General features: G+C 48.5%; 1 protein-coding gene across 1 annotated transcript; it reads right to left on the bottom strand.

The window, feature by feature from the left end:
• Nucleotides 1-1,513: 1,513 nt before the first annotated feature.
• LOC149433126 (erythroblast NAD(P)(+)--arginine ADP-ribosyltransferase-like) lies at nucleotides 1,514-24,884 on the bottom strand. The gene is made up of 5 exons (XM_089664623.1): nucleotides 24,797-24,884; nucleotides 15,731-15,817; nucleotides 7,593-8,337; nucleotides 3,801-3,839; nucleotides 1,514-2,403 (listed from the first exon to the last, which is right to left on the bottom strand). Exons 1-5 carry the CDS (start codon nucleotides 24,797-24,799, stop codon nucleotides 2,318-2,320), a joined length of 960 nt encoding a protein of 319 aa, XP_089520749.1. The 5' UTR covers nucleotides 24,800-24,884; the 3' UTR covers nucleotides 1,514-2,317.
• Between the last annotated feature and the right edge of the window lie 1,972 nt (nucleotides 24,885-26,856).

Here is a 26,856-nt window from a genome sequence, read left to right as displayed (position 1 = left end):
GTCCGCAATAGGGAGTGTAGACTTCCAATAGGCTGACGCGTTTCGAGGACTTGCCTCTTCCTCAGACCCAACAATTATGTGCCACTTTGTGTTGGTCTATCACAGCCAATCCCAATAAAATACGTTGACGGTTCTGGTTGTCACAGGACAACATGAGGGACATTTCAAGGGGGAGGAAGACCTCTTCAAGGCCAAAAGAAGCCTCAAGGTACCTAAATATGTGATCAAACTAGACATATACCGGGAGTCCTTAGGCACCAAACCATTGAAAGCTACCAAAAATGGACTAGTTATGGACTCAACCGGAATACGGAATTGGCTGGTCTGTGTCGGGTATAGGAGCATGCGGTATATACTTTGTCACATGTCACTTGAAGTATTGTATAGAACATGTTGTAGCTCATGAGGGAGTCATCCTCAATATCCAACCGATTACTAATGGGTTCCCCTTAGAGGATCTATACATGGGACCGTGTACATGGAGGATCTATACATGGGACCGTGTACATGGAGGATCTATACATGGGACCGTGTACATGGAGGATCTATACATGGGACCGTGTACATGGAGGATCTATACATGGGACCGGTGGAGTGTGATATGATCTTTTGTGTTCTGTGTTTCATTTTTAATTTTGTCTGTGTCAATAAAGTTCTCATGTGCCATTGATCACCTTTCTTTCCTTTTTTGAATCATTATGCTTTAGTATCCACATTCATACAAATTCACTATTCTGGTTGAGTCCATAACTAGTCAATTTTTAGTAGCTTTTCAGTGTACGTCAGTTGTCAGGATGTATGTCAGTTGTCAGGATACTCATCAGGTGTCAGGAAGTACATCAGGTGTCAGGAAGTACATCAGGTGTCAGGAAGTACATCAGGTGTCAGGAAGTACATCAGGTGTCAGAATACTCATCAGTTGTCAGGATGTACATCAGTTGTCAGGATGTATGACAGGTGTCAGGATTTACATCAGGTGTCAGGATGTATGTCAGTTGTCAGAATACTCATCAGTTGTCAGGATGTATGTCAGGTGTCAGGATGTACGTCAGGTGTCAGGATGTACGTCAGGTGTCAGGATGTACGTCAGGTGTCAGACTACTCATCAGTTGTCAGGATGTATGTCAGGTGTCAGGATGCATGTCAGTTGTCAGAATACTCATCAGTTGTCAGGATGTATGTCAGGTGTCAGGATGTACGTCAGGTGTCAGGATGTACGTCAGGTGTCAGGATGTACGTCAGGTGTCAGGATGTACGTCAGGTGTCAGACTACTCATCAGTTGTCAGGATGTATGTCAGGTGTCAGGATGCATGTCAGTTGTCAGAATACTCGTCAGGTGTCAGGATGTATGTCAGGTGTGCAGGCTGATGCATCCGTGTATTTCTGGGTCACGGTGATTGTTCTGGAAGTGCACCATAATCTGGTCAGCTCTGATCTCTCCAACATTCATTTCCTGGCAGATGCTGGTTGTGTTAATCATGAAATAAACAACAACAACGTTTTCTGTTCTGACACAAATATATCACACGGGGGGACCAGTCCAAGGATGCCATGTGTAGAAAGGATGATGGCCACGTGTAGAAGGGATGATGGCCACGTGTAGAAGGGATGATAGCCACGTGTAGAAGGGATGATAGCCACGTGTAGAAGGGATGATAGCCACGTGTAGAAGGGATGATAGCCATGTGTAGAAGGGATGATAGCCATGTGTAGAAGGGATGACAGCCATGTGTAGAAGGGATGACAGCCATGTGTAGAAGGGATGATAGCCATGTGTAGAAGGGATGACAGCCATGTGTAGAAGGGATGACAGCCATGTGTAGAAGGGATGATAGCCATGTGTAGAAGGGATGATAGCCATGTGTAGAAGGGATGACAGCCATGTGTAGAAGGGATGATAGCCATGTGTAGAAGGGATGATAGCCATGTGTAGAAGGGATGATAGCCATGTGTAGAAGGGATGATAGCCATGTGTAGAAGGGATGACAGCCATGTGTAGAAGGGATGATAGCCATGTGTAGAAGGGATGATAGCCATGTGTAGAAGGGATGATAGCCATGTGTAGAAGGGATGATAGCCATGTGTAGAAGGGATGATAGCCATGTGTAGAAGGGATGGCAGCCATGTGTAGAAGGGATGATAGCCATGTGTAGAAGGGATGACAGCCATGTGTAGAAGGGATGATAGCCATGTGTAGAAGGGATGATAGCCATGTGTAGAAGGGATGATAGCCATGTGTAGAAGGGATGATAGCTGGGGCGATGTTCCTGTGATGACACTTCTGAAGGACTAGGCTCCTTCTCCATGGACTTTGTATTATATCAGTCCCGCTATCTGGGACAGGACGACAAACACGCTCATCACAAGAATATGGCGGATGTTCTTCATCCTGATCGCTGGGGCTGGGGGAATAAAACACAACTAAATCAGTTTGAATGCTGGACACTCAGAGGAGACAAAGGTGAGGGGTAGAAATGTTCAGGCTGAGGGTCTGCTGCCGGCTCTCGGTCATTGTCTTCTGTTTAGTCATGTATATGATATAGAAATGTTACTATTTCTGATGATGTGGAATGATTGACATGTAACAGAATATGACGTGTTAGAGGCGGGTCTTTGTTTCCCCGCACATTGTCTCAACGTGTTTCCATAAGGACAGGTAGAAGTTAGAACTGAGAGCAAACCTGAAATTCTGTGTGAAACCCGTACACCCAAGTGTCATCACCGGTAATGATCCTTGGCATAAAGGACAGGTCATCCGTGGCCTGGGGACTGGGGAGCTGGCCACCCAAAACACCTCAAAAGCAGCATCGCCATAGACTTGCTGGATCATGCCAAACGTCTGTGGGCAGGTTTTCCCAGTTTCATGCAGAACTTCACATTTGCTCTTTGTTCTAACTTGCTGTCCATGAAGAAATATTAGACGTGGCAATGCACGTGGTCAGAATAGCACCAGTTGCACAGCTCCCGATGTACACAGTACGGTGTCTTTTGGCACACTGACTTATGATGGTCGGGGACTGTGCGTACAGCCTTGTGCTAACATCCGTTGGCGTATGACAAAACCCTTTGATTCCACCTCAAATATTTCCTATCGGAGCACAAGCAACCTCTACTACCTCTACTACCCCTACTACCCCTACTACCCCTACTACCTCTACTACCCCTACTACCTCTACTACCTCTACTACCTCTACTACCCCTACTACCCCTACTACCTCTACTACCCTTACTACCTCTACTACCCCTACTACCCCTACTACCTCTACTACCTCTACTACCCCTACTACCCCACTTCATACATCCACTACCTCTACTACCCCTACTACCCCACTTCATATATCCACTACCTCTACTACCACTACTACCTCTACTACCCCACTTCATATATCCACTACTCTTCAATCCTCCACTGATAACTCCAAGACTTCTCTAGGACTACTCCATCTTCTGGAATTCACCATTTTATACATTTCTTCCAGATGTCCTATCCTTCCTATTCCCCACATTGACCAGTCCTTCCCCATTTGCCCACCACCAGACCTGTCCCTAACCTTTCATTACACAAGTCCCCCCACATCTTTGACTGTAAGTCCTCCTCTCCACTGAGGTCGTATTTTGTGTCTTTCTGTTGGTAAATGTGTTAAAATAATGATAATATCAACCATCAGGAAAAGTGATAGATGTCCATCCCACAGCACTGGGTGTATTATCAGATGGAACATTCTGCTCTTAGAAGGGACGTATATCGTGGTCAGCGGCATTGTCTGATGATATCCATTTCTTTGGGCAGCTTTCTTACCTGAATTGAAGGGACACCATCTTGATTTACACTTTTTCTCTGAAAAACACACAATGACACACTAGTACAATGTGGCTGAGAAAGATATTATACAACAGATCTGCTTCCAACATAGAATACTTATTTCATTTGATACAATGAAGGTCTTTCTTACTGTTTCCGGGTGAATTACAAGTAACTATTGTGGGAACTCGCTTCAACGTGGTAGAGCTTTTAAATGCACGCAGCTACTCGCTTTCTTTTCAGGGCCTTTTTAGCCCATTTTTATTTAAATGAAAGTTCAAACATAATGCTTCCCACGCAGGGGTATCCACCAACAAAACAAAGATTCAGCCTCCTGGCTTACTCAGCTTGCTGTCTGTCTCCTGCAGACTTCTTCCCAAACTATGGCACTTGCACACCGCTGGCCTCTAGCAGCCCCTTGCTGCTTTTGGCTTCCACCTCTCCTAGGTGAAGCCCACCTGACTTCCAGGCAGTGACCTCCTGTCTTCCAAGTGGAGCCCTGCTGACTCCTAGCTGCCGGGGTGGAGCCCAGAACCCTGGTCCTGACTCTATGAAGAGGCCTGCACACACCTGTGCCATCAGTCTCCTGGCCATTCCCAAAACCTGGTCCCAGGATTGGAGATTTCATCCCTCCCAAATCGCTTCGAAATCTCCAGGCTCCAGATCCCAAAATGGACCTTACAAACAAAGGAGGAAAGTGAAAAGCCACTTTCCTCCATATCAAACCTTTACCCTGGAGCCCCTCAACCTGCCTTGTTGAGAATCCAGGGTGACAGATCGCCACACTGTCACACTATCTAAAGCCAACATCTATTTAATGGAGTGGGGAGGGTTAGACACACTGTGGGGTTTCTATTGCTGACTGTGACCCCACTGGACAGATTCACGCTCTCTACTTGTCCTGAGGATCATTGTCAAGTGATAGAAAGTGATGGGAAATCCAACATTGTTCTGTTGTCATTGGAATAAGAGATGTGTGGAACTCTTCCGCAGAGGAGACGGGTTTTGGTAAAAACTGTCTACAAAGATTTTCCACCTATTTTTAGAGAAATTTCCTCTCGCTTTCTGTTTTGTCTCTGCTACCAAAAACTGCCAGACTTTCTACAAAGCTAAAACATTCTGACTTTAGATGTTCTCTAAACTCTTGACTTTTCTTTTCTAGCATCACTTTTTCTGGGAAGGACCCCGGCTTAATCTTGAGGGCTATATGTCAGTTAAATATTAGGAATGACAGTTGAGTTGGTCACATCTAATCCACACTGTAACCTACCATTGCTGACTTGGTACCAGATAAGATGTATGGAGACACACAAGACTACAACAGGCCTTGACCAAGCTACTTCCACAAAACACTAAAACCCCATATGACCCAAGAACACCCCTCCTCCGCCACAACATTTAAAGTCACACAAATAGGTAAGTAGATATATAGTAGATATGGTGCTACCAACCTCTATGTAGTCATTCTTCCAAGTCCCTAATACAGTTGCTCCGCGGGGTGCCTACATATGACATATGACACATATGGTACATATGACCGTGCAGTCCAATAGGCCCTACACTTAGACCAACCGCTCTCTGCAATGTAACACAGACAGGACCATTCACATCATCTCCTTCTCTGTAATCCAAGTCTGTGAAAGGACACTTGTACTGAGGGTGTGGCTGTTACTCAGCTCTGCCAGTACACAGCACCGCAATGTGAGGAAAAGATGTATCAAAGAATACAAAGAATGTATTTTCATTGTGCAAAAAAAGACTTCTTAAGGCATTTCCAAGCAAAAACCAGAATGAATCATAAAAATGTGAAAGTAGAGGTGTAATCCTGGACTCCCATCTGTCCTTTCAGCCCCAAATCCAATCACTGTCCAAATCTTGTATACTTCACCTCCGCAACATCACCAACCGCCGCAACATCTCCAACCTCCGCAACACCTCCAACCACCGCAACATCACCAACCTCCACAACATCACCAACCTCCACAACATCTCCAACCTCCGAAACATCTCCAACCTCCACAACATCTCCAACCTCCGCAACATCACCAACCTGCGCAACATCTCCAACCTCCGCAACATCTCCAACCTCCACAACATCACCAACCTCCACAACATCTCCAACCTCCGAAACATCTCCAACCTCCACAACATCTCCAACCTCCGCAACATCACCAACCTGCGCAACATCTCCAACCTCCGCAACATCTCCAACCTCCGCAACATCTCCAACCTCCGCAACATCTCCAACCTCCGCAACATCACCAACCTCCGAAACATCTCCAACCTCCGCAACATCTCCAACCTCCGCAACATCACCAACCTGCGCAACATCTCCAACCTCCGCAACATCTCCAACCTCCGCAACATCTCCAACCTCCGCAACATCTCCAACCTCCGCAACATCACCAACCTCCGCAACATCTCCAACCTCCGAAACATCTCCAACCTCCACAACATCTCCAACCTCCGCAACATCACCAACCTCCGCAACATCACCAACCTCCGCAACATCTCCAACCTCCGCAACATCTCCAACCTCCGCAACATCACCAACCTCCACAACATCTCCAACCTCCGAAACATCTCCAACCTCCGCAACATCTCCAACCTCCGCAACATCACCAACCTGCGCAACATCTCCAACCTCCGCAACATCTCCAACCTCCGCAACATCTCCAACCTCCGAAACATCTCCAACCTCCACAACATCTCCAACCTCCGCAACATCACCAACCTCCACAACATCACCAACCTCCGCAACATCTCCAACCTCCGCAACATCTCCAACCTCCGTAACATCACCAACCTCCACAACATCACCAACCTCCGCAACATCTCCAACCTCCGCAACATCTCCAAGATAGAGCCGTTTTTAACCTCGGAAACGATTAAGCAACTTATTCCCTCCCTGGCTATCTCTCGCCTTGACTATTGTAACTCCCTCCTCATTGGCCGACCTCATCACAGACTATTCCCTCTTCAGTCTATCATGAATGCTGCTACCAGACTCATCCACCTTACTAACCGTTCTGTATCTTCCACCCCTCTCTGCCAATCCCTCCTCTGGCCTCCATTCAGTGTCCTCCACCCCTCTCTGCCAATCCCTCCACTGACCTCCATTCAGTGTCCTCCATCCCTCTCTGCCAATCCCTCCTCTGGCCTCCATTCAGTGTCCTCTATCCCTCTCTGCCAATCCCTCCTCTGGCCTCCATTCAGTGTCCTCCACCCCTCTCTGCAAATCCCTCCACTGGCCTTCACTCAGTGTCCTCCACCCCTCTCTGACAATCCTTCCACTGGCCTCCATTCAGTGTCCTCCACCCCTCTCTGCAAATCCCTCCACTGGCCTTCACTCAGTGACCTCCACCCCTCTCTGCTGATCCCTCCACTGGCCTCCATTCAGTGACCTCCACCCCACTCTGCCAATCCCTCCACTGGCCTCCATTCAGTGTCCTCCACCCCTCTCTGCCAATCCCTCCACTGGCCTCCACTAAGTGTCCTCCTTTCCTACCTTTTGTACCACTAGCCCTCCCTCTTAGATTGTAAGCTCCAAGGATCAGGCCCTCCTATCCCTCTTGTATTGATCTGTATTGTTGCTGTATTGTCTCCCATTATATTGTAAAGTGCTGGGCAGACTGTTGGCGCCATAAATCCTGTATAATAATAAGTAGAGGTCCATAAAGAAACAAAAAGGTGCAAGACTTTAAATGTACATCAAATAAAACAGATTTCATGTTGTGTAACAAACCTCTACTATATCACATTTCAAAGAATGGAAATACTGGGGGTTACCTTTTGCCAGCTCACAGTTATAAACGCTTGACTTTTCCAGAGACTTCAAAGTGATAAAGTTCCTGTTTCCCTCTTTGGAGAAATTGGACACTTTAAATTTCTCATAGGGGGGAATAAGTACTTCGTCCTCACCCGGAAAGAAAGAGAAGTTCTTGATGCTGACTCCATAGCAGGTAAAGATGCTAAAGAAGGTGTCCTCGCCAAACTGTAGTGCGTTCTGGTCATTCATGGAGGATGAAGTGAACTGCCCAAACCGGATGGGACTCTGACTCTCTGCCTTAAATCGCATTCCTTTTATCCCTCTGAAGACCTTATGGCAAGCTGGAGTCTCCACCACATCCAACACTTGAAGAGCTTTGGTCAGGTAATAGTGGAGGACCTTAAAATTGAAGTTTCTCAAATAATACTCCTTAGACCTTCCAGCCTCCCTCACAGCTTCATTGAAGACCTTGTGAAGAGGCCCGTTAATGGTGTATGCTAGCAAAGCAATGGCATATTCATCCTTGAATCCCTTGGGTAAAAACGTTTGCCTTTTCTTCTCATTGTCCCATTTAAATGTTGCCGTGTCCCAGCCATCGGCAAACTCCTTATTGGTGGAATACTCAGTCTGGAAGAGCTGAGGAATTTCAGTCTCCATGATATCCCCGCACCCTTTATACTGATCATCAAATGAAGAACGGGCCATGTCAAGAGAAGACTCTTTAGTTGAAAAAACATCTCTTTTTGAGGTTTGTCTTCCATCCACCTGACCAAAGTGTAGAAATATGATCATTAATACGAGGTCTTGGCTACATTATGATGCAATAGTAGATTTTTGTTCAAATATCTGAAATAAGAATTGACAGATTCCAACTTTCGGTTTCCAGATACTATGCTAGAATTATTTTACTGGATAATACAAGGAACAAAGATATTACCAAAAACCAACATTAAAAAATGCCTGCCTCTGAGCTGGCGTGGAATGTACCTACCTCCTGGGAAACTGGTCACATTTGTACCAAACAGTAACTGAGCTCAGCTTTGGAATCCTCCTGAAATCTCAGCCTCATTCAGACATTTGAAGCGCTATTACATTTACTTTGTGGCTGGAAGACAAATATGGAACCTACAGTTGCAAGAAAAAGTATGTGAACCCCTTGGGATTCCGTGGAGTTTTGCATGAATTGGGCATAAAATGTGCTCTGAACGTCATCTAAGTCACAACAATAGAAGAACACAGTCTGCTGAACATAATACTACACAAACATTAGATGTTGCCATGGTTTGATTGCACATAACATGTAAACATTCACAGTGCAGGGAGGAAAAAGTATGTGAACCTTTGGACTTAATAACTGGTTGACCCTCCTTTGGCAGCAATAACCTCAACCAAACGTTTCCTGTAGTTGCAGATCAGACCTGCACAACGATCTGGAGTCATTTTGGACCACTCCTCTTCACAAAACTGTTTCAGTGTAGCAATATTCTTGGGATGTCTGCTGTGAATCGCTCTCTTAAGGTCTTTTTTTGGGAACATTTGTCCAGCAGAAAAAAAACGCTGAACGCTACTAAAATGCTAACGCTCCTGAACACGTCTAAATGCTACTGAAAGCTCTATTACCAGCCATGTTTATCCAGTGTGCATGGAGCCCAATATCTGAAATGATGACAATGCTTTGCTGTTAAATACATTTTAATGTCGTATAAATGGTAGCGGTTCAGTGCGCAATGGACAACGGAACTTACCGGCTTCCAATACGACATCAGCAGATACAACGTGACAATCTCTGGGTTTTATAACCTGGTGACGTTTATTGTAGGAGCCGATCATGTGACCCGCTGATGGAACATAATTCAGTGTTCCTTCATGTTTATGCGTTTATTTGCTGTGCTTCCCTATTAGTGGTGCAGTACAGCCATTGTACCGCATCCTTCTTCTCCCGCAGTGCAGCTTAGCAGTCCGCTCAGGCTGGTTGAGAAGAATGGATTTCATATTTATCCCAGTTGTTGAGCTGGTGGGACAGTCTCAGGGGAGGAACAGACCACGTAGGACTACACTAGGGGGGATAGTAAGGGGTTCCACCTTGTTAGCTCGGTCCATTGGGAGCACATACAGCACTCAAATATTCGGAAGAAGCAGAGAAGAGTCAGAACATTTGTCAGGATTTTATGTGTACTTCCGGTGTGGTCACCAGGACAGGAAGTGATGTGAAATCTCCTTTTTAGGGTCAATAAAACCTGACAAAGGGAAGAGCTGGGTTTGGTCAGAATCCAGAAGTTGGTTACCATTCTAGGCCAACAGGCGGCAAGCGGGAGATTCTCTGTCCTTCAGCTTCAAGGATACAAATTGATGGGGATGCCGGTCACATCAGGGACTCAATACAGTCACATGGCTTTATCCGCCAGATCATCCCCCGCAGCTATCACCTTTGAATCCCCTCCCCCTTCCTTTAGATTGTAAGCTCCATGGGCTGGGCCCTCCTATTCCTTCTGTACTGAAAAGTATTGTAATTGTACCGCCCCCCTATATTGTACAGCGCTGCACAGACTGTTGGCGCCATAAATCCTGTATAATAATAATAATTAGGTCATCACTAGTTATAACCACCTGAATGTTGGATGTTAAGAGTTCGGCCAAACTACTAATGGAGTTCTCCAAGTGCAGAGAAATCATTTTACTATCATAACATATATGACAACTTCCAGTCCAGCACTTGGTTGTCAGTCAGTCCTCCTAGACTCAACATCCATGAGACATCCTCTCCGATGACAGCTGATACTGTATATAAAGAAAGGGGCGGGGCATGGATGGCTGACATCACTTACTGAATAAGGACATGGCCATATATGGTCAATGACATCACCAACAATCTCCACCCCTTCAGCTGACAGCGGAGAAATATCATTCAGCAACTTTCATTCATGGATGAGAAACTGCATTGCTGGTCTACATGATTGATGACATCATTGCTGGACTACGTGATTGACGACATCATTGCTGGACTACGTGATTGACGACATCATTGCCGGACTACGTGGTTGACGACATCATTGCTGGGCTACGTGATTGACGACATCATTGCTGGACTACATGATTGACGACATCATTGCTGGACTACGTGATTGGTGACATCATTGCTGGACTACGTGATTGATGACATCATTGCTGGACTACGTGATTGACGACATCATTGCTGGACTACGTGATTGACGACATCATTGCTGGACTACGTGATTGGTGACATCATTGCTGGACTACGTGATTGGTGACATCATTGCTGGACTACGTGATTGACGACATCATTGCTGATACTGTATATAAAGAAAGGGGCGGGGCATGGATGGCTGACATCACTTACTGAATAAGGACATGGCCATATATGGTCAATGACATCACCAACAATCTCCACCCCTTCAGCTGACAGCGGAGAAATATCATTCAGCAACTTTCATTCATGGATGAGAAACTGCATTGCTGGTCTACATGATTGATGACATCATTGCTGGACTACGTGATTGACGACATCATTGCTGGACTACGTGATTGACGACATCATTGCTGGGCTACGTGATTGACGACATCATTGCCGGACTACGTGATTGACGACATCATTGCTGGACTACGTGATTGACGACATCATTGCTGGACTACGTGATTGACGACATCATTGCTGGACTAAGTGATTGACGACATCATTGCTGGACTAAGTGATTGACGACATCATTGCCGGACTACGTGGTTGACGACATCATTGCTGGGCTACGTGATTGACGACATCATTGCTGGACTAAGTGATTGACGACATCATTGCCGGACTACGTGGTTGACGACATCATTGCTGGGCTACGTGATTGACGACATCATTGCTGGACTAAGTGATTGACGACATCATTGCCGGACTACGTGGTTGACGACATCATTGCTGGGCTACGTGATTGACGACATCATTGCTGGACTACATGATTGACGACATCATTGCTGGACTACGTGATTGGTGACATCATTGCTGGACTACGTGATTGATGACATCATTGCTGGACTACGTGATTGGTGACATCATTGCTGGACTACGTGATTGATGACATCATTGCTGGACTACGTGATTGACGACATCATTGCTGGACTACGTGATTGGTGACATCATTGCTGGACTACGTGATTGATGACATCATTGCTGGACTACGTGATTGACGACATCATTGCTGGACTACGTGATTGACGACATCATTGCTGGACTACGTGGTTGACGACATCATTGCTGGGCTACGTGATTGACGACATCATTGCTGGACTACATGATTGACGACATCATTGCTGGACTACGTGATTGGTGACATCATTGCTGGACTACGTGATTGATGACATCATTGCTGGACTACGTGATTGACGACATCATTGCTGGACTACGTGATTGACGACATCATTGCTGGACTACGTGATTGGTGACATCATTGCTGGACTACGTGATTGGTGACATCATTGCTGGACTACGTGATTGACGACATCATTGCTGATACTGTATATAAAGAAAGGGGCGGGGCATGGATGGCTGACATCACTTACTGAATAAGGACATGGCCATATATGGTCAATGACATCACCAACAATCTCCACCCCTTCAGCTGACAGCGGAGAAATATCATTCAGCAACTTTCATTCATGGATGAGAAACTGCATTGCTGGTCTACATGATTGATGACATCATTGCTGGACTACGTGATTGACGACATCATTGCTGGACTACGTGATTGACGACATCATTGCTGGGCTACGTGATTGACGACATCATTGCCGGACTACGTGATTGACGACATCATTGCTGGACTACGTGATTGACGACATCATTGCTGGACTACGTGATTGACGACATCATTGCTGGACTAAGTGATTGACGACATCATTGCTGGACTAAGTGATTGACGACATCATTGCCGGACTACGTGGTTGACGACATCATTGCTGGGCTACGTGATTGACGACATCATTGCTGGACTAAGTGATTGACGACATCATTGCCGGACTACGTGGTTGACGACATCATTGCTGGGCTACGTGATTGACGACATCATTGCTGGACTAAGTGATTGACGACATCATTGCCGGACTACGTGGTTGACGACATCATTGCTGGGCTACGTGATTGACGACATCATTGCTGGACTACATGATTGACGACATCATTGCTGGACTACGTGATTGGTGACATCATTGCTGGACTACGTGATTGATGACATCATTGCTGGACTACGTGATTGGTGACATCATTGCTGGACTACGTGATTGATGACATCATTGCTGGACTACGTGATTGACGACATCATTGCTGGACTACGTGATTGGTGACATCATTGCTGGACTACGTGATTGATGACATCATTGCTGGACTACGTGATTGACGACATCATTGCTGGACTACGTGATTGACGACATCATTGCTGGACTACGTGATTGACGACATCATTGCTGGACTACGTGATTGACGACATCATTGCTGGACTACGTGATTGACGACATCATTGTTGGACTACGTGATTGGTGACATCATTGCCGGACTACGTGATTGACGACATCATTGTTGGACTACGTGATTGACGACATCATTGCTGGACTACGTGATTGACGACATCATTGTTGGACTACGTGATTGACGACATCATTGTTGGACTACGTGATTGACGACATCATTGCCGGACTACGAGATTGACGACATCATTGCCGGACTACGTGGTTGACGACATCATTGCTGGGCTACGTGATTGACGACATCATTGCTGGACTACGTGATTGGTGACATCATTGCTGGACTACGTGATTGATGACATCATTGCTGGACTACGTGATTGACGACATCATTGCTGGACTACGTGATTGGTGACATCATTGCTGGACTACGTGATTGGTGACATCATTGCTGGACTACGTGATTGACGACATCATTGCTGGACTACGTGATTGACGACATCATTGCTGGACTACGTGATTGACGACATCATTGCTGGACTACGTGATTGACGACATCATTGCTGGACTACGTGATTGACGACATCATTGCTGGACTACGTGATTGACGACATCATTGCTGGACTACGTGATTGGCGACATCATTGCTGGACTACGTGATTGACGACATCATTGCTGGACTACGTGATTGACGTCATCATTGCTGGACTACGTGATTGACGACATCATTGCTGGACTACGTGATTGACGACATCATTGCTGGACTACGTGATTGACGACATCATTGTTGGACTACGTGATTGACGACATCATTGCTGGACTACGTGATTGACGACATCATTGCTGGACTACGTGATTGACGACATCATTGCTGGACTACGTGATTGACGACATCATTGCTGGACTACGTGATTGACGACATCATTGCTGGACTACGTGATTGACGACATCATTGTTGGACTACGTGATTGGTGACATCATTGCTGGACTACGTGATTGACGACATCATTGCTGGACTACGTGATTGACGACATCATTGCTGGACTACGTGATTGACGACATCATTGCTGGATTACGTGATTGACAACATCATTGCTGGACTACGTGATTGACGACATCATTGCTGGACTACGTGATTGACGACATCATTGCTGGACTACGTGATTGACGACATCATTGCTGGACTACGTGATTGACGACATCATTGCTGGGCTACGTGATTGACGACATCATTGCTGGGCTACGTGATTGGCGACATCATTGCCGGGCTACGTGATTGACGACATCATTGCTGGACTACGTGATTGGTGACATCATTGCCGGACTACGTGATTGACGACATCATTGCTGGACTACGTGATTGACGACATCATTGCTGGACTACGTGATTGACGACATCATTGCTGGACTACGTGATTGGCGACATCATTGCTGGACTACGTGATTGACGACATCATTGCTGGGCTACGTGATTGGCGACATCATTGCTGGACTACGTGATTGACGACATCATTGCTGGGCTACGTGATTGGTGACATCATTGCTGGACTACGTGATTGACGACATCATTGCTGGACTACGTGATTGGCGACATCATTGCTGGACTACGTGATTGATGACATCATTGCTGGACTACGTGATTGATGACATCATTGCCGGACTACGTGATTGACGACATCATTGCTGGACTACGTGATTGACGACATCATTGCTGGACTACGTGATTGACGACATCATTGCTGGACTACGTGACGTCCAGGGTGGCTTCGGTAACACAGGTGAATGGCTGGAGGGACCCCAAGCCTGAGAATGAAGTAGCCTGGTAGTAATTGGAAGGGGGGGGCTCTCTAGAGTAGCATGGTCTGTTGGAAAAGCTGGATCTATTGGGGTCTGCACATTGGTTCTAGCAGTGGAGGGCTACTCTCCTGGCTGCAGGTCACTTACCCAGTCTCCAACCTCTACATCATGAGTGGTTGCTCTGAGCTGCTGAGGGTAGCAGAGGACCTTCTCTTCCCTGTCCTTTTGTGGGAAAAGGAGGTAAGGGGGCCTGTGTCTACATGTGAGGTGGGGGGTAAAGGGGGTCCGTGTCTACATGTGAGGTGGGGGTAAAGGGGGCCCGTGTCTACATGTGAGGTGGGGGGTAAAGGGGGCCCGTGTCTACATGTGAGGTGGGGGTAAAGGGGGCCCGTGTCTACATGTGAGGTGGGGGTAAAGGGGGCCTGTGTCTACATGTGAGGTGGGGGGTAAAGGGGGCCTGTGTCTACATGTGAGGTGGGGGTAAAGGGGCCTGTCTCTACATGTGAGGTGGGGGGTAAAGGGGGCCCGTGTCTACATGTGAGGTGGGGGTAAAGGGGGCCTGTGTCTACATGTGAGGTGGGGGTAAAGGGGGCCTGTGTCTACATGTGAGGTGGGGGTAAAGGGGGCCTGTGTCTACATGTGAGGTGGGGGGGTAAAGGGGGCCTGTGTCTACATGTGAGGTGGGGGGTAAAGGGGGCCTGTGTCTACATGTGAGGTGGGGGGTAAAGGGGCACTCCGCTACACCACATTTGATTTCTTAATACATTTAGAATGTTTATTTGATATTTCAGCGTCTGTTACACATGGAGATGTTTGATTTGGGGGGGGGGGGGGGGACTATGTAGACAATGTTCTTCATTCCGTATCTAGATGTAGGATTGGTGACTCTCGGGTGACCTACCTGCATGAGAAGGATGAAGATGACTGCAGAAATCAGGATGACATTGTGAGAGGGACCCCCCGAAGAGCCGACCGCCATCTTTACACCCTGGAATAGAGGGACACAGGTGACACCCTATAGAAGTCCTCCAGAGAACAATACATAACCAGTTGTCAGTATTACATCAGAAGGGGCAGCCAATGGCAGTGCCTTGCACCCTGACTGTGCCGGGGCCCCTCTCCTCTGACATGTCGGGGCCCTTGGGAAAGGAAAACACCAGATATGACTGAGCTGTCCTCACTGTTCAGGAATAAATCACCCTCACGTCTATAATTCCCTCCCCAGGCATGATAGTGATCACACCCAGGAAAGCAGCACTCCGGATATCTCAGTACAAGACGTATTCAATGGCTGAACTTTTCCTTTAAATCAAAATCAGCACCACAAAACAACAAAAAACCTCCAAATTCTTCACCGCCTGATGTCAGTGCAAACTCAGCAATAGGAGGTGCATATCCCTTTAAATGGAAGTGAAAACGTTCATTTCCTGATTGTAGCGCCCCTCTAGATAGCCGGGGGGGTGTAGGGGGGGGTGTAGGGGCGGGGCTAGAGTTGACTTTTCAGTGAGGAGGGCTGAGTAGCAGCTCGGGTGTAGTAGTTGGGTTCATTTGAGGTCAGGGCTGAGAGGCTCCAAAGGTCAGTTCCCTGATGCCTCCCCCTGCTCTAGAGATCCTGGAGAAGATTCTAGAAGCAGTGGGCGGGGGAGAGGAGGGGCTAGCCTGCACTCTTGGAGGAACCTGGCCAATCCCCAAGTAGGAGGCTTGGTAAGGGGGCAGGGCAGCCCTTAAATGTGAGCCTGCTCAGCATCAGGAGAGTTTGGGTGGAAGATGAAGTGAGGGGCTGGAGAGGAGGAGCCTGGGGGGGGGGGCAGATGGGAAGGGGCTCACCTACAGGCAGAGGAGCTGATAAGGAGGAAAGCTCAGGACCTCAGTGGCTCCCAGAGCGAGGACCATCTGTGCAGCAGAGAAGGAGCGGCCCAGCGGAAGGCCTGAGAACTCACAGACAGAGAACTGAGTGATCAGACCGGCACCCCCTGGGCCAGATAGGGGGAGGAGCACTCTGGTGGGACCATAGATTAGCTGCTGCCCAGGACTGTCCTATATGTAAAGTGACAGTCAAGGATCTCCTGCCCAGGGATTAGGCTGGATAGAGGAGTGTCTGCAGTCTGCGGTCTGGGGTCTGGGGTCTGGGGTCTGCGGTCTGCGGTCTGGAGTCTGGGGTCTGGAGTCTGGGGTCTGGGGTCTGGAGTCTGGAGTCTGGGGTCTGGGGTCTGGAGTCTGGAGTCTGGGGTCTGGGGTCTGGAGTCTGGAGTCTGGAGTCTGGGGTCTGGGGTCTGGAGTCTGGAGTCTGGGGTCTGGGGTCTGGAGTCTGGAGTCTGGAGTCTGGGGTCTGCGGTCTGGGGTCTGGGGTCTGGGGTGGGACACCAGGAGGCGCTGGCTTGCTCTCCAAGAAGAGAAGTTGTACAAAGTTCCAGGAAGTTTGTCCTCAGTTACCGTTCCCTTTGGGCATCCCGCGTCCCGCACACCCCTTACCCCATCCGTACACCCCTTACCCCATCCGCACACCCCTTACCCCATCCGCACACCCCTTACCCCATCCGTACACCCCTTACCCCATCCGTACACCCCTTACCCCATCCGCACACCCCTTACCCCATCCGTACACCCCTTACCCCATCCGTACACCCCTTACCCCATCCGCACACCCCTTACCCCATCCGCATACCCCTTACCCCATCCGCACACCCCTTACCCCATCCGTACACCCCTTACCCCATCCGCACACCCCTTACCCCATCCGCACACCCCTTACCCCATCCGCACACCCCTTACCCCATCCGTACACCTCTTACCTCATCCGTACACCCCTTACCCCATCCGTACACCTCTTACCCCATCCGCACACCTTTACCCCATCCACACACCCTTACCCCATCCGTACACCCCTTACCCCATCCGCACACCCCTTACCCCATCCGTACACCCCTTACCCCATCAACTTCAACTACCCCTAATAAAACTGAGCTCAAGGACTGTTTACTGTCTCCTGGATGTAAGTCTGTGTGGAAAATGCGTGTTGCCTGGCTGTGCAGGACTATAGGGGGACCCAAATGTCTAGCGACTCCTATGGGGGTAGTGCTATATGATCAGTTTGATGCCATGATGTGATCCCGCTTACACCAGCAGGAATTTACTAAAATAACAACACAAATACAGTCAGGTCCATAAATATTGGGACATGGACACAATTCTAACATTTTTGGCTCTATACACCACAATGGATTTGAAATGAAATGAACAAGATGTGCTTTAACTGCAGACTGTCAGCTTTAATTTGAGGGTATTTACATCCAAATCAGGTGAACGGTGTAGGAATGACAACAGTTTGTATATGTGCCTCCCACTTGTTAAGGGACCAAAAGTAATGGGACAGAATAATAATCATAAATCAAACTTTCACTTTTTAATACTTGGTTACAAATCCTTTGCAGTCAATGACAGCCTGAAGTGTGGAACGCATAGACATCACCAGACGCTGGGTGTCATCCCTGGTGATGCTCTGCCAGGCCTTTACTGCAACTGTCTTCAGTTCCTGCTTGTTCTTGGGGCATTTTCCCTTCAGTTTTGTCTTCAGCAAGTGAAATGCCCAATCAGATTCAGGTCATGTGATGGACTTGGCCATTGCAGAACATTCCACTTCTTTGGTGGCTTTTGCAGTCTGCTTTGGGTCATTGTCCATCTGCACTGTGAAGCGTCCAATGAGTTGTGAAGCATTTGGCTGAATATGAGCCGATAATATTCCCGAAACACTTCACAATTCATCCGGCTGCTTCTGTCAGCCGTCACATCATCAATAAATACAAGAGAAGCAGTTCCATTGGCAGCCATACATGCCCACGCCATGACACTACCACCACCATGATCACTGATGAGGTGGTATGCTGAGGACCATGAGCAGTTCCTTCTCCATCCTCTTCTCTTCCCATCACTCTGGTACAAGTTGATGTCGGTCTCATCTGTCCATAGGATGTTGTTCCAGAACTGTGAAGGCTTTTTTACATGTTGTTTGGCAAACTCTAATCTGGCCTTCCTGTGTTTGAGGCTCACCAATGGTTTCCATCTTGTGGTGAACCCTCTGTATTCACTCTGGTGAAGTCTTCTCCTGATTGGTGACTTTGACACACATACACCTACCTCCTGGAGGGTGTTCTTGATCCGGCCGACTGTTGTGAAGGGTGTTTTCTTCACCAGGGAAAGAATTCTTCGCTCATCCACCACAGTTGTTTTCCGTGGTCTTCCGGGTCTGTTGGTGTTGCTGAGCTCACCGGTGCGTTCCTTCTTTTTAAGAATGTTCCAAACAGTTGTTTTGGCCACGCCTCATGTTTTTGCTATCTCTCTGATGGGTTTGTTTTGTTTTTTCAGCCTAATGATGGCTTCACTGATAGTGACAGCTCTTTGGGTCTCATCTTGAGAGTTGACAGCAACAGATTCCAAATGCAAATAGCACACTTGAAATGAACTCTGGACCTTTTATCTGCTCATTGTAATTGGGATAATGAGGGAATAACACACACCTGGCCATGGAACAGCTGAGAAGCCAATTGTCCCATTACTTTTGGTCCCTTAACAAGTGGGAGGCACATATGCAAACTGTTGTAATTCCTACACCGTTCACCTGATTTGGATGTAAATACCCTCAAATTAAAGCTGACAGTCTGCAGTTAAAGCACATCTTGTTCATTTCATTTCACATCCATTGTGGTGTATAGAGCCAAAAATGTTAGAATTGTGTCCATGTCCCAATATTTATGGACCTGACTGTATATGAGGGAACAGAATCGTATCGCACCACCGCACTCCGGCAGGCGTGATGACGTCACTGGCCAGGCAGAGCCTTGGAGTTAAGGCAAATGGCACCACATCATGTTAGTCCTTGTGCTCCTTCTAGGATATTTGGGAGCTCTGTTGGTTACTCGGGAGGATTTTGGCTGCATTGTGACTCGGGAAGTCGATCGTTCTCTATATGTTGCAGATCTCTTGTTCTCTCCTGGTGAGGAGTCGCTCACTCTGCTGGTGCAGCACCTGAAGCCGACACTCACATGGAGAGGACATTTGGCACATCACATATTTCATTGATAGTTACAGGGATGCAGCTTCCATCGTTGTGTTCGCACCGACATCAAGCTGGAAGAACAGTTTTGTTGTTTGTTGTTGGATGCTGATTTTGACATTTATAATAATTTGTCACTGATTCAGCGGGAAAGCGCACCAATTTACATGTATGTTTGTATGTACTGCATTATATGTCAGCGTGACCCTTCCAGGTATTCATTACCTCTCACAGAGATCACAGCACTCCCCCTGACAATGCATCTGATCTTCTCTCCGGAAGGACGGCACCATCTCTGTTCAGGCATCATCCAGGGTCTACGTCTACCTCCTGGACAGAGATGGCAGCTCAGAGATGACACAATCATGTAAATCCTGGGGCCTGTGCAGTTCTGTGTTCACAAATGTCTGACACAGATCAGCTCCTGATGCAGCCTCTCACCTCGTGCTTTGCTACTTTTTACATCACCAACTTTTTATCTTGTAATTAAGAAATCCAAATACAGAGCTGTGTGAGATATGGATCTCGGAATGTCCCCCATTTCCATTTTGACACATTTCTCGAAAAAAAATATATTGTCTGTGTGCACATCTGACTCCTTATACAATCTATTAACCCGACGTCACCCATATTAATTATTTGCACCCAAACAGACCAATTAATTGACATGACCCAGCACAACATATGTGACATGTGACCCATCAGCAGAAGAAGTCTCATAATACATGATATTGCCCAAAGTATTGCCCCCACCCCCTCCCAATCATGTGATTCCGGTGTTCCAATCCCCTCCATATCATGTGATTCAGGTGTTCCAATCCCCTCCCAATCATGTGATTCAGGTGTTCCAATCCCCTCCATATCATGTGATTCAGGTGTTCCAATCCCCTCCATATCATGTGATTCAGGTGTTCCAATCCCCTCCCAATCATGTGATTCAGGTGTTCCAATCCCCTCCATATCATGTGATTCAGGTGTTCCCATCCCCTCCATATCATGTGATTCCGGTGTTCCAATCCCCTCCCAATCATGTGATTCAGGTGTTCCCATCCCCTCCATATCATGTGAGTCAGGTGTTCCAATCCCCTCCCAATCATGTGATTCAGGTGTTCCCATCCCCTCCATATCATGTGATTCCGGTGTTCCAATCCCCTCCATATCATGTGATTCAGGTATTCCAATCCCCTCCATATCATGTGATTCAGGTGTTCCAATCCCCTCCATATCATGTGATTCAGGTGTTCCAATCCCCTCCCAATCATGTGATTTAGGTGTTCCAATCCCCTCCATATCATGTGATTCAGGTGTTCCAATCCCCTCCATGTCATGTGATTCAGGTGTTCCAATCCCCTCCCAATCATGTGATTTAGGTGTTCCAATCCCCTCCATGTCATGCGATTCAGGTGTTCCAATCCCCTCCCAATCATGTGATTCAGGTGCTCCAATCCCCTCCATATCATGTGATTGAGGTGTTCCAATCCCCTCCCAATCATGTGATTCAGGTGTTCCAATCCCCTCCCAATCATGTAATTCAGGTGTTCCAATCCCCTCCATATCATGTGATTCAGGTGTTCCAATCCCCTCCCAATCATGTGATTCAGGTGCTCCAATCCCCTCCATATCATGTGATTCAGGTGTTCCAATCCCCTCCATATCATGTGATCCCGGTGCTCCAATCCCCTCCATGGCCACAGGTGTATAAATCACGCCCCTAGACATGCAGACGGCTTCTACAAACATTGGTGAAAGAATGGGTCGCTCTCAGGAGCTCAGTGACTCCAAGCGTGGTCCCGTGATAGGTGGCCACCTGGGCAATAAGTCCATCCGTGACATTTCCTGGCTACTAAATATTCCACGCTCAACTGTTAGTGGGATTATAACAAAGTGGAAGCCACTGGGAACAACAGCCACTCAGCCACCAAGTGGTAGGCCACGTCACATGACAGGGCGGGGTCAGCACATGCTGAAGCACGCAGTGCGCAGAAGTCGCCAACTGTCTGCAGAGTCAATAGCTAAAGACCTCCAAACTTGGTGTGGCCTTCAGATGAGCCCAACAACAGTGCGTAGAGAGCTCCATGGAATGGGTTTCCATGGCCGAGCAGCTGCATCCAAGCCTTCCATCACCAAGTGCAATGCAAAGCATCGGATGCCGTGGTGTAAAGCACGCCGCCACTGGACTCTAGAGCAAGGGAGACGTGTTCTCTGGAGGGACCAATCACGCTTCTCTGTCTGGCAATCCGATGGATGTGTCTGGGTTTGGTGGTGGCCAGGAGAACGGTACTTACCTGACTGCATTGTGCCCAGTGTAGAGTTTGGTGGAGGGGGGATTATGGTGTGGGGTTGTTTTTCAGGGGTTGGGCTTGGCCCCCTAATTCCAGTGAGGGAAATCTTAAGGCGACATTTTGGACAATTTCATGCTCCCAATTTTGTGGGAAGAGTTTGGGGATGGCCCCTTCCTGTTCCAACATGACTGCACACCAGTGCACAAAGCAAGGTCCATAAAGACATGGAGGAGCCAGTTTGGGGTGGAGGAACTTGACTGTCCTGCACAGAGTCCTGACCTCAACCCCATAGAACACCTTTGGGATGAATTAGAGCGGAGACTGCGAGCCAGGCCTCCTCCCCCGACATCAGTGCCTCCTCCCCCGACATCAGTGCCCCTCCCCCGACATCAGTGCCTGACCTGACAAATGTGCTTCTGGAAGAATGGTCCAACCTTCCCATAGACACCCTCCTAAACCTTGTGGACGGCCTTCCCAGAAGAGGCAAAGGGCGGGGCCAACTCAATATTGAACCCTACGGACTAAGACTGGGGGGCCATTAAAGGTCATGTGTGTGGAAAGGGCGGGGCAAACTCAATATTGAACCTTATGGACTAAGACTGGGGGGGCCATTAAAGGTCATGTGTGTGGAAAGGGCGGGGCCAACTCAATATTGAACCCTACGGACTAAGACTGGGGGGTCATTAAAGGTCATGTGTGGGGGAAGGGCGGGGCCAACTCAATACTGAACCCTACGGACTAAGACTGGGGGGCCATTAAAGGTCATGTGTGGGGGAAGGGCGGGGCCAACTCAATATTGAACCCTACGGACTAAGACCGGGGGGCCATTAAAGGTCATGTGCGTGGAAAGGGCGGGGCCAACCCAATATTGGCCCCTGACTACCTCACCAACCTGATCCCCAAGTACCGCCCTACCCGTACCCTTCGCTCCTCACAGGACCTCCTTCTATCCTGCTCCCTGGTCTCCTCCTCCCATGCATGACTGCAGGACTTCTCCAGGTCCTCCCCCATCCTCTGGAACTCACTGCCCCAATCCATCAGACTGTCGCCTTCCCTCTTCACATTCAGGCGCTCCCTCAAAACCCATCTCTTCAGGGAAGCCTACCCCACCCTCACCTAACGGCCATTCTCCCTCTTTTCTCCCACCCCTCATTCCCCTCAGCCACTTCCTACTGTACCTTTACCCCCTCCCTCCTAGATTGTAAGCTTGAAAGAGTAGGGCCCTCTTACCCCTCGTACATTGTTTGTTGTTGTTGTACTGTGCCATGTATTGTCCCCCCTATTGTACAGCGCTGAGCAAACCCTTTGGCGCTATATAAACTCGTAGTAATAATAATAATAATAACATTGAACCCTACGGACTAAGACTGGGGGGCCATTAAAGGTCATGTGCATGGAAAAGGCGGGGCCAACCCAATATTGAACCCTACGGACTAAGACCGGGGGGCCATTAAAGGTCATGTGTGTGGAAAGGGCGGGGCCAACCCAAGGGCGGACTGACAACTCATGGGGCCCCCCGGGCAATAGGGGATCATGGGGCCCCTGTGTCCTTGCCCAAACTCAAAAAGCCTATGAAAAAGGTACCAGGGGCATCTCATGGGGCCCCCTACTGACCCTGGACCCTCAGGCAGTGCCCGAGTTTCCAAATGGTCAGTCTGCCCCTGGGCCAACCCAATATTGAACCCTACGGACTAAGACTGGGGGGCCATTAAAGATCATGTGCGTGGAAAGGGCGGGGCCAACCCAATTTTGAACCCTACGGACTAAGACTGGGGGGCCATTAAAGGTCATGTGTGTGGAAAGGGCGGGGCCAACTCAATATTGAACCCTACTGACTAAGACTGGGGGGCCATTAAAAGTCATGTGCGTGGAAAGGGCGGGGCCAACTCAATATTGAACCCTACGGACCAAGACTGGGGGGCCATTACAGGTCATGTGTGTGGAAAGGGCGGGGCCAACTCAATATTGAACCCTACGGACTAAGACTGGGGGGCCATGATAGGTCATGTGTGTGGGAGGGGCGGGGCCAACTCAATATTGAACCCTACGGACTAAGGGCCAGTTCACACTACTTGCGTTTCATTTGCTTTTTTTCAATATCCAAACTGCACAGAAAGTCGGTGATCTGGTTGTCAGTGTCATAGTTCACACCAGCGCTCGCACTTCCAGAGTGTTCCAGCTGCAGGACAGGCTGCATGTTTTCTGCACAGAACTGTACATTTCCCTATTTAAAGTTAATAAAAAGAGGGGTAAAAAAAGAACCGGAGCGCTTCAAAAATGCATCAAAAACGTACAAAATGCATCAAACGCAGAAACACATCTGGAATGCATCTGGACTGCGTTTCTATACTGCGGACCGGCCCTAAGACTGGGGGGCCATTAGAGTTCATGTGCAGGGAAGGGCCCGTGGCCCAATACTTGGGGCAATATCTCCCCACTGACTCTCTGCAAGCCTGATTTCAGCTTTCAGCTGACGTGTGACACATGAACATATCAGGAGGTCGGTTTAGTTTTGGGAGGATTACGGGAGTGAATGGAGTTCTTCAATATAAATGTCTGCCTGTGATGAGTGTCCTATGTGCAGGATGACAGTGCATTGCAGGATAATGGATTGCTGGGACTTGTAGTTACTCACCATCCTGAGGCTGTCCTGCTGTAGAAGAGGTTTGTTGGATGTGTTTGGGGCCTGTAGTCTGGTCCTGACTGCACAGATATGACGCCTGTCCTTATAATAGACTGACATAGACAACTGCGAACTGTCAGCAGCGCTTGTTTATCCCCAGCTGCCATTATTGTCCGGGATCCCAGTGTGCAGGATATCGCATTACTCAGCGCCTGCAACTCCAACATTTACATGATAGGTGGTGATGGGACGAATGTTCGCTTCAAGATCGACCGTCCCAACTGAGTGCAAGTCTATGGGACTGAAACGTGAAAATTCAGAAGTTCCCATTGTGAAGCCTTCATTGGTCATTAAAGTGGTATGGGGATGGGGGAGACGAGGGGACAGGGGGGACTCGGGGACGGGGGGACTTGGGGATGGGGGAGACGAGGGACTCGGGGACAGGGGGGATTCTGGGACGGGGGACTTGGGGATGGGGGAGACGAGGGACTCGGGGACAGGGGGGATTCTGGGACGGGGAACTCTGGGACGGTGGAACTGATTGCACTCCTAGAGAACATCACCCGGGGACGGCCCTGAGGGTCAGGAATCATTGAAAAAAAACTTCACAAAGTACTGTTTTTGAAGGGGCCATCATTGTTCAATGCCTAAATATCATGCCTGGAGGGGGGGTCCCCTTAAACTAGCTGCACATCTGTACAATGTATAGAACCTGCTGCAGCACGACTGACATTTTTACAAAAAATAGGTTTTATATAAAAAAAACAAAAACAGCGTGGGGTCCCCCCAATCCATACCAGACCCTTCAGGTCTGGTAGGAAGGTTAGGAGGGACCCCACAGTAAAAACTTTTTTTTTAAACTGCATGGGGCTCCCAATAAAAAACATAACTGGCCCTTTAGACTTTTAAAGGGAATGCCACCCCCCAAAAAATGGGGGGAAAAAAGCATGGGGTCCCCCAGGCCAGGAAAGGGGGAGGATGATCGAACCCCCCCCGGGTTAACAGGCCATGTGACAGTGTCCCCATGCTGATGGGGACAAGGGCCTCTTCCCCACAATTCTGGCCTGGTGGTTTTGGTGGTCTGCAGGCAGGGGGTCTCATTAGCATCAGGGTACCCTGATGCTCTCCCCCTTGTGAATGTGTAAAAGGGGCACCCACCGATCCGTCCGCACCCGCCGATCCATCAGCACCCGCCGATCTGTCCGCACCCACTGATCCATCCGCACGCACGCACCCATTGATCCGCACCCGCCGATCCGTCCGCACGCACCCACTGATCCATCCGCACGCACGCACCCATTGATCCGTCCACACCCGCCGATCCGTCAGCACCCACCGATCCATCCGCACGCACGCTTCCATTGATCCGTCCACACCCGCCGATCTGTCCGGACCCGCCGATCCGTCAGCACCCACCGATCCGTCCGCACCCGCCGATCCGTCCGGACCCACGATCAACAGATTGTATGTAAGATTTGTATCTGCCAGTGTGTGGTCAGCCATCTGGATTGGAGTGGAGTCTCCATCTGGTGGTGGGCAGAGGTAGTGCGGTCTGTGAAAAGGTATCACGGCTGATCTTACATACGGTTTAATATATTCAAAGTTAAGTCCCCTTTATTCCCACATTACCTCCCTGTCACGGCCACACGTGTGCACCTCTGTTAGCTAGGCGCTGGAGGTGTGGCGTTTGGGTGAACACGTGACAGGGTGATCCTTGACAGAGTCATACCAGGCTCATCCACATGGAGGCAGCAGAGTGCCGGTAATATGTATATAGTAACACAGGGGGTCATAACAGGATCATCCACAAGGAGGCAGCAGTGTCTGCAATATGTATATAGTAACACGGGGGGGTCATACCAGGATCATCCACAAGGAGGCAGCAGAGTGCCGGTAATATGTGTATAGTAACACGGGGGGGTCATACCAGGATCATCCACAAGGAGGCAGCAGAGTGCCGGTAATATGTGTATAGTAACACAGGGGGGTCATACCAGGATCATCCACAAGGAGGCAGCAGAGTGCCGGTAATATGTGTATAGTAACACGGGGGGGGGTCATACCAGGATCAT

The sequence above is a fragment of the Staurois parvus genome, unplaced genomic scaffold (assembly GCF_062004578.1).
Source record: "Staurois parvus isolate SC_StPar_1 unplaced genomic scaffold, SC_StPar_1.0 ptg001973l, whole genome shotgun sequence".
Classification (NCBI taxonomy): Eukaryota; Metazoa; Chordata; class Amphibia; order Anura; family Ranidae; genus Staurois; species Staurois parvus.
Note: the sequence above shows the minus strand (reverse complement) of the source record. Positions and strands in the feature narration are given on the sequence as shown.